At 32.2% G+C, this 9142-nt stretch overlaps 1 protein-coding gene across 1 annotated transcript; it reads right to left on the bottom strand.

Moving 5' to 3' along the window:
• Nucleotides 1–353: 353 nt before the first annotated feature.
• LOC145068738 (uncharacterized) lies at nucleotides 354–6140 on the bottom strand. Its single transcript, XM_079015742.1, has 10 exons — nucleotides 5863–6140; nucleotides 3341–5586; nucleotides 3146–3257; nucleotides 2956–3038; nucleotides 2650–2885; nucleotides 2472–2558; nucleotides 2284–2383; nucleotides 1974–2187; nucleotides 1020–1415; nucleotides 354–639 (listed from the first exon to the last, which is right to left on the bottom strand). Exons 2-9 carry the CDS (start codon nucleotides 5573–5575, stop codon nucleotides 1036–1038), a joined length of 3447 nt encoding a protein of 1148 aa, XP_078871868.1. The 5' UTR covers nucleotides 5576–5586; nucleotides 5863–6140; the 3' UTR covers nucleotides 354–639; nucleotides 1020–1035.
• Between the last annotated feature and the right edge of the window lie 3002 nt (nucleotides 6141–9142).

Here is a 9142-nt window from a genome sequence, read left to right as displayed (position 1 = left end):
ACATCTTTTAAGAGTCACATGTAAATGTTCCATGTTACAAAACTTTTACTACATATCAAAAGTAAAAGTTATATTTTTACAATCCATTTTAACAAACCAAAACCATCTGATCACAACCAATTGATTTATTTTAATCTTGTAATGGCAAATACTTACAAAAATTGCAATTTTTGTCCATTGATAATATCATTCGTAATACAGTCTGGTCCATGTCAAATAATACAACACAACTTATCTGATCATATTTGTCATGGGTAACAATTAGGACCTATGTGACATGTAAATGAAGAATTTAAACATCAAACTTCCAAGTTATCATAAGCAAGTCATAAGCATCTCTACAACAGACAAAATAACCCCAAGATATTCATTGCTTGGATTAATTGGAGTGATTCAAAATGGTACATCACTACATTGCATACCATACAAAAGTTAAACCTTGTGCGCCAAAAGTTAGCTATGTGTGATTTCATAGTAGCCAAAATTTCACTACAAAAGATGTATTTACAAAGACTACACATCTCTCATCTATAATCTATATATATAGCATCATCATCATCATCATCATCAAGGCAATGGAGTCTGATAAATAAGCATCCATACCTTGATTCATCTCCTTCCATTTTTACAACAGTCAACCTGTAACAAGCACAGTTTTATTTAATCACAAGTTACTACTACAACATTTCATACCACAACCAAAAATACCAAAACAAACTGACTTTTTACTACTTAATAAACTTAATGGTAACAAGAATTAACTGTGTAAGTAAATTATACAATCTTAACTCTTACTCTATTGATTATTTTAATTATAACTAATGAACTTCTGTCTACAAATATGAAATCACACAAAATAAAGATCATTAACACCAAAATAAACATGATGAAGCTTTTCTTAAAAGAAACTTAAGTATTAAAATTTCCAAAAATGGAAATAAGTTATATATTGCAACTTCCATTCCATTCAATCATTAAAACCACCCTATGGTTAAGGTTGCAGAAAAAAACGAACGTACCTATGATTTAGGCTAGTTAGGTAGGATCAAACCAGGAACCATTGTTGTCAAACTGTGGCCTTGCGTTTGATAATTCAAATGAATCTTGATCATTTGACTGTATATCAGAATCATTTGAAGAAGGTTGAAGATTCAAGTCAAAGGTATTCTTTATAACAGCCACTTTATGTTGAGAAGATTGAACGTCTGAATCACTTGAAACATGTTCAGACTTTGTAGCAGATGATGACGGAGTTGTAGCCTCTGATAGTGGTGTTTCAGATTCAGATCTTTGAGCATACCTTAAGGGCGTAGCTTCTTTCACCACATAATCTATTATTGTATTTGATGGTTTGGTTTCTGAGTGAAGGGCATTATCGTCATTTGCCACGGTGATACATCCCACACCTTTGCCATCTGAAATTACATAACAAATAATTAAACACATAAGTAAGTGGACTTGACACTGTTTCTTTAATTATGGTAGCCAAAAATTAGTCCAAGACATATAAATTTAGAATTAAATTAGCATGGTCCACAAGTATAGGCGGCAAAATGGACACATTGGATGGGTAGAATGGTAAATTGACAGGTCAAACAGGTTCTTTTGGGTCAACCAGGTAACCCCTTATTTATTCATCTCTTTTAAATTTCATTAATAATAAAGATGTTAGATAAAGTAAACCTCAGAAATGGTCCATGTAGTTTGTCACTTCTTCTAGCTACAATCAAGAAAGGAAATTTTCTAAAAAAGGTCCCTATGGCAAGGTTTCATTCCAAATTTAGTCCTTGTAGATACATCAAACAATTCAAAAAGGATTTTTTTTACTAAAAGGTCCTTATGGCAAGGTTTAGAAGTTTAGTTCCAAGTTAAGCCCCTCTCTTTGACAGGGTTACTTTTGGCTGTTATTTTTTCATAAAGACCATTTTGCCCTTGAACCAAAACTTGGAATTTACACATAAAAGATAACTTACCGCCAGCTGGACCAAGATTCTTATCAGCAAAGTGGTTGTTGAGAAGAGGTTTATAAAGAATGTCTGTTCCAGGAAACACAATCATGCTCATGGACTTCATTGTTTGCCTCTTTGGTTTTGTAAGGGGCTTGAATCCAAACACAGTGGTCCATGTTTTATAAAGTTCTGGTATAGCAGGAATCACCAGCTCTCCAACACCAAGAGAACTAAGAGCCTGAATTTATTTAAAAAAAAAAAAAAAAAAAAAAGAATTGAGTAATTCTTAATTATTTATACATCAAGATCATGAGCTAATCACAGAGAGACATACGGATTCAATGGCATCTAATAGGCGACGACACATCCCTTGACGCCTATACATGTGGCGAGTTCCAATAAAAGGCATTTCTGCTAAACGTTTCCCATGGATCCTGTAATGTTAATAAAAAAAAGAAAAACATTAATAAAATTTTTAGAACAAAATTCAGACAAATTTTAAAAAGTTATAAAGAAAGTAACCTTATGGACGCTGCTGAGATCATCTCATCACCTCTCTCCAAAATTGCTGTAAAGAATCCAGAATAATCCAACCTCCTGAAGTTTGACCTGAAATAAAAATTTTAAATTAAATAACGCTACTTTTTAAACTACATCCACTTAGATACAAGAAAATTATAGTTCATTATTTAGAACTTACCCACAATTGTAAACAACATCATGAATCATATTAACTCCACTTCTCTCATCCATAATTGGCACAAAACACTCATCCATGACAGAAAATGCAACAGCCAATTTGGAATTGCATTCGATCTTTTCTGGAGCATCAAGTATAGAATCTTGGCTGACATCAGCACGCTGAAGCAGTGTCCATGAAAATCCATCTTCAAGCTCAAATTTGACCCCGAGATATGTTTTTAGTTGTTCAAAGAGCTATCAATGAACAAAGTATTAATCACATATTAATGAAATACGATTCCGACTGGAAACAGTGATTCCATACCTCCTGGCATTTACTCCCACAGAAAGACAGCCCACTGGAATCAAGATTTAAAGCATCTTCTTCTTGTACACACAACCCATGAACTTTAACATCAAAAAAAATAAAAATAAACTTGTTAGCAAGATACATTGGTTAACGAAGACAGGAATGATATAAGATAAAAATAAAATTATCTTCAATGATTGCTTACATTTTTCCTCACACAAGCAGCATGAGCTCATTTGAGAATCATCCATTTGAGAAACAAGTCCACAAAATTTGCAACAACAGTATAGGCAATGCCAGACACCAGAAGGAAAGTTCTACAAAACAAACATATTAATAAGACATTAATTAAACTAAAAGACTTTGAAAACAAGAAAAGTGATGATAGATTTATAGTTACTTGGATATCAAGGCAGCTTTGATGGAATGTGGAAGGGCAACCATCACAACAAATCAAATCACCACCATCTCCACATATATTACACGTGTCATCATTAGGATCATCTCCTTCAACATCAACAAGATTAAATCTGATAGTATTTGACTCCTCTTCTTTCCTCCAAGATTCCAGGAGACACTTCAGAAAAGAAGATCCAGACTGGAAATATAAATCTTTTAGTGTATGATTGAGTTTCCCTTTTCCTCCACCATGGTATATGAAACTTGATATGTCCACAGTTTCATTACAGCAACTGCAATGAATCCCATCATGGGTAACTTTTCCCTCAAGCAACCCGTTTCTTTTTCTACCTTCCCCATACTGTAACTTGCCACCTGGCATAACAACACCTAAATCTAGCATCCATGAAAGAAGATTCCGTTTCCCACTGTATATCAAACACCCATCATCATCTTCATCATTTCCCTTACTGGATTTTCTAGCAACAAGCTGTGGCTTTCTGCTCTGTTGACTTTTCTGACTTACTTTTGGCTGCCTTTTTAATGATTTATTACCCGATTTTACATCAGATTTATGTGTTTGCTTCTTCTTTTTACCATCTTTTAGCTTCTTCTTAACTGGAGCTTCACTTCCACTTCCACCACTCATGACTATTTCAGCCTCACTTGTACCCTTGTCACTATTGTTTTTCTTTTTCTTTTTCTTATTTTTTTTCTGCTTATCTTTATCGCTTCTGACCTTTGTAACAACCCTTAGTAGTACACTGATTTTCTCATCGGGTATAGGGGTAAAAGCGGAAACTTCTTTATCATCAGCCTTACCGTTTTCGATTCTCTTTTTGAGAGAATAGTAAGCTTTTGTAACAGACCAGTGGGTCCCACCTTTGAGATCAACATATACTGCGTCCATGTATGTTCTTTCTTTCCTAGGTCTATGCTCAACTGTCCATCCTGCCTTCATTAAAATACTAACTATTTGATCTCTCACTGACTGCTGTATTTCTCGCCTCTTTTCACCACCTGTGTGATCATTGTCTTTTTTAGAATTCTTCGACTTTTGTTTGTTGTCACCAGTGGTGTTTAATACTTCATCTTCTTTATGCTCATTGTCAATCTTGGGACCCTTTTTGACATTTTTACCCTTCAACTGATTGTTGTCTTTCTTGCCCACCACAAGCTTTGACTTTTTTGAATTGGTCAACTCCCCTGCCTGCACTTTAGGTGGTCTTCCCCTGCGTTCTAATTTCTTGAAAAGTGCCACGTCATCAGTCACATGTAAAGATGTGGATTCACCTTGTGCCTTAGGAGGTCTTCCACGACGTTTTTGCTTCTTCCGTGGTTGACCAGTCAGTTGACTGTTTACATTGACTTCTTTGAGCTCAGTTTGGTCTAAACATTCAGCTTCCATCTTTCTTTTGAAGCCAACAAGACTCTCACAGAGCCCACTCTCATCCACCTTGACCCTGTCTCTCTTTGTCATAGGCCTTGACCGAAGCACCCTACCACTTAGGTGGGGCCCGCCCTTCTCAGCTTTCTCTTTTTTACCCCTTATGTCTCCATTACATTCAGAACTTTTCAAAGGTTTCCTCTTCCTCCCCCTTTTACCTTTTTTAATCCCAATACTAGCTTTGTCATCCTCATCAATGGTACTTGCAACAGCATCAACATTTCTCCCAGATTCCACATTTGCAGACCATTTTTTATATTCCATGGCTTTTTTATGTGGTGAAGTAAGAGCTAAAACCTTAGGCTGACAAGTATAAGTTGATACCACACGCGATGATTTTATTTCCTCTTTCAAACTAGAATCCAGCTCATATGAATTCACAGGCATCAAATATTTTCCTTCTTTAAAAGGAACTTTAACACATTTAACTTTAACACACTCGTCAATTTCTCTTTCTGCACGGGACTTAATAATATTTCCTGTAGAAGCCAACACCTTTGAACCCAAATGTAGTAATGTGTCATCCACATCTCTGCTATCGTTTTTATCCTCCATGGTTATGCTCTTTTTTTCAACCTTACACATGACAACTTCAAGATCATAAGCAGGTTTATCTACACATACCATATGTTCGGTCTCTTTTGCCCTCTTTTTGACTACTCCATCCAACAAAGGCTCGAAACCACAGTTCAATGAACCCATATTTTCATCAACGGCATCACGATTCTCCAGAGAAAAATCAGATTCTGCTTTCTCCGAGTTTGATATCTCAGTCGACCTAAATCGCATCACTAGAAACCCTACACAAAATTATATAACATTAATGCATGCACTGACAAAATAAAGCCTTCATTCATACATCGAAGGTCATCTTGACAAAAAATCGCACGCACGATGACTCGAATACCGACGAATTTAAACTATCGAATCGCTTGATCGTCAAATATCGTGAACGGGCACTTTGTAACTAAAAGAGCAAAACCCTACCCGCTTCAAGGTTCAAGACCATTCAAACACAGCTCCGACATTAAATAACAAATAAACTGTGAATAAAATCTCAAATGTGAATATTTTACCTGATAACCGGATGAAGACGCAATGATAAAAGTTGATATGAAGCTGGATTTCAGACCATCGGTATGCTGAAACAGTGAAAAAGGAAATATGAAGCGGCGATGGAAGTGATAGAGGAGAGAGAATGAAGAAGATTTTGGGTTTTTGCTTCGTGATGATGCGAATATTTTCTGGATTGAGCACCACCTGTAAGAAAATTAGGCGGGATTTTGCAAATTTTGGGGGGGTTTATTTGTTCTTGTCATTTCCCTCCCACATGGATTCCATTCCCAAAAATCAAATTTTACGCTACTCTCCGCTATTGTTTTGTATTACTTTTCAAAGCTTTTGCTGTTTCATTGTTTGGATGATTTATAAAAATTATATTTATTAGTTATTTTGAATATTATCGGTAATGTATGATATCAGATTTTATTTTGATGACTAAGATGTGTTTAAATGTATTTAATCAGTTTTAAATTTTAATAAGCAGATTTTCAGAATTATTTAGTTATTTAGGGCTAAAATAATTAATTTTGAGTAATCATTCCAATCTCCTATCCTAATAAATAAGTAGAATTGTCAATCTCCAATACCCAAAATCGAGTTTTCCCGCTCATTTTATTCATCTCTATTTACATAAATGTCATTTACTCCAAATCAAATCAAACAGATGCAATGAATCCGGAAAATGAGGAAACAATTGCATTCAAAATATGCAACCAATAATTTTAAATGAATAAAAGTTATGGAAATAATTTGAAAAAATAGGTTATTCAAATTTCAAATTCGAAATTCACGATTTAATTTGGAAGTTTGTTTATTTTGATTGCAAATTAAATAATTTGCAGTGATTAAATCCCAAAAAATTTGCAGTAATTTATCAAATACCGAAATATATATACAATACAATTATACCATCTATACGATTCTTTTGTGTTGACCATTCTGCTCCATATAAATCTTTGCAAACGTTATTCTTCTTGATTCTGCAACGCTTCAATAATCAAATATCACGCTAGTGTTTTCAAATATCATGCTTCTTTAATTATGTTATGATCGACTTCTTTTCGTTGGAATTAACAACCACAAATCAAGATTACCAATGTTTCTATGCTCTTCATGATCTGATTTATCAGTTAGTGTCATGTTGTCATTATATGAGTGATCTTCTTCTTCTTCTTTTCCTTATTCTTCTTAATCACCTTCTTCTTCTACCTCTTCAGTTAAAAACACGAAAAACCTAATGAACATGAGAACTTGATTTTGTTTATAAAAATAAAAAAATAAATATAAAAAAAAAAATCGTGTTCAGATCCAAAGCTTTAACTATTACAGTATGTTTTGTTTGTTTTGCTGTTACATTTACTTTGTTTTGTTGTTACTGTGAACCTAGTTTATGATGTCAATTATTATTACTTGGTCTATTTATGTATGAATGTGTTATAAAAAAAAAAAAAAAGCATTTCGCAATACAAATTCAGAATATCTACATTATCATTACTAATTGTTATGCTATCTATTAGGAAGTTGCATGGGCATTTTCGTTATAATTGTCGTTTTCATGTTAATTTTATATTTAAAGATATATACCTATTAAATATATTCTTTGGTGTGATTTTTAATTTAGGGAAAATGCCATCTTTTTTCAAACTGTAATTACGAAAATGCCATCAGTTAAATTAGGGAAAATAAATATGGAAAAAAGTAATATCAAAAAATGCAATCAAATAATTAAAAAGAATAAAAGAAGTGGGGCATTTTATATTTGGAAGTTACAAGGGCATTTCCGGTATAATTGTTGTTTTATGTATATATTTATAAAATTAGCAATATATTTATAAAATACAACTCTTTAGTTTATGTATATATTTATAAAATATATACGTCCAAAAACTGGTATCAATCTTTTGACTAACTTTAGTGAAAATACAAGTCTTTAGTTTATTTATAGGTTTATAAAATTAGTTAGTTTTAGACTAAATTACATTTTTGTACTTTCTATGTACATTGTTTTACTTATGAAGTTTGTATAAAGATACTCCAATAGGCTGGTTATTCGTTTTTTACAGGTAGATATTATTTTCCTGTTTATTTGTATTCCATTTTATTATAAAAAAATTTATTGAATCTGAAAAATTATTTCATATGAATTATTGGTTTTTATCATGTGCTGATGTATAATTTCTCTGTTTTAGTCGTTAGTTAGGATGTTCTGTACAGTCATGAATGTTACTATTTTTGCTTACAATTCTATATGGTTTAAATTTTCTTGCAGAAAATGAATATAGGGAATAAATTTTACCTAAATAACATTGAGTAGATAAATGAAAAATCACATATCAAGGTTCGGGTGCTTAAAATTTGGAACTTTATCAAAAATAATAAAGTTTGTTCAATTGAAATGATCCTGATGGACGAGGAGGTTTGTTGTATTTCATATATTTTTTATACCTCATTCAATATTACATATGTTTCAACAAAATAATAATTCTTATTTTTTTTAACAGGGTACACAATATCATGCTCGTGTCTTCAATCAGAATTTCTCCAGATTTCGTCATCTTTTAAAGGAAGATGAAAATTATATAGTTATAAAACCCAATATGGATGTTGTTACTGATGGTTTTAGTTATACAGGTCATAAACAAACCTTAACTTTGGATTGGAAAAGCATCCTAAAAAATGTGATGATTTCTCGGGTCCGGTGAATGGATTTATGTTTGTTGATTTTAGTTCTATCGTAGAACAAACATGCCCACGAGACACATTCTTTGGTTAGTTATTAAATTTTATTTGAATCATTTTTTATCACTTGTGTTCTTGGTTATACATTTTATTATTTAAATATTATAATATTAATGCAATAGTTTATTTTGTGTTATCTCTTGTGTAGATGTTATTGGACAGATCGTGTCATTTAGGCCTCTTGAAACTTCAAATCCTGTAGCATCCAAGCATTATATAAAACTCACTATTAGCAACCTAAAGTGAGATTATATTTTTTTAATTTCTTTATTATCTTTAATTAATCATAATTTAATATTAATAACTAATTTCTTTGTTTATTTAGTTCTGTACATCTGAAGATTACTATTTTTGGAAGTCAAGCATATCAAATGTCAAAATACCTAAAAAATAATCCGATGGTTAATTGTGTTGTTATAGTGATGCAATTTTTGAAGCTAAACATTTTGGAATGATTTGTATTCACTCTTTATATATATATATATATATATATATATATATATATATATATATATATATATATATATATATGTATGTGTGTGTGTGTGTGTTTAT

This window comes from Lactuca serriola, chromosome 8 (genome assembly GCF_051521515.1).
Source record: "Lactuca serriola cultivar US96UC23 chromosome 8, Lser_US96UC23_V15, whole genome shotgun sequence".
NCBI lineage: Eukaryota > Viridiplantae > Streptophyta > Magnoliopsida > Asterales > Asteraceae > Lactuca > Lactuca serriola.
The sequence above is the reverse complement of the archived record's forward strand: the minus strand, read 5'-3'. Positions and strand labels throughout refer to the sequence as shown.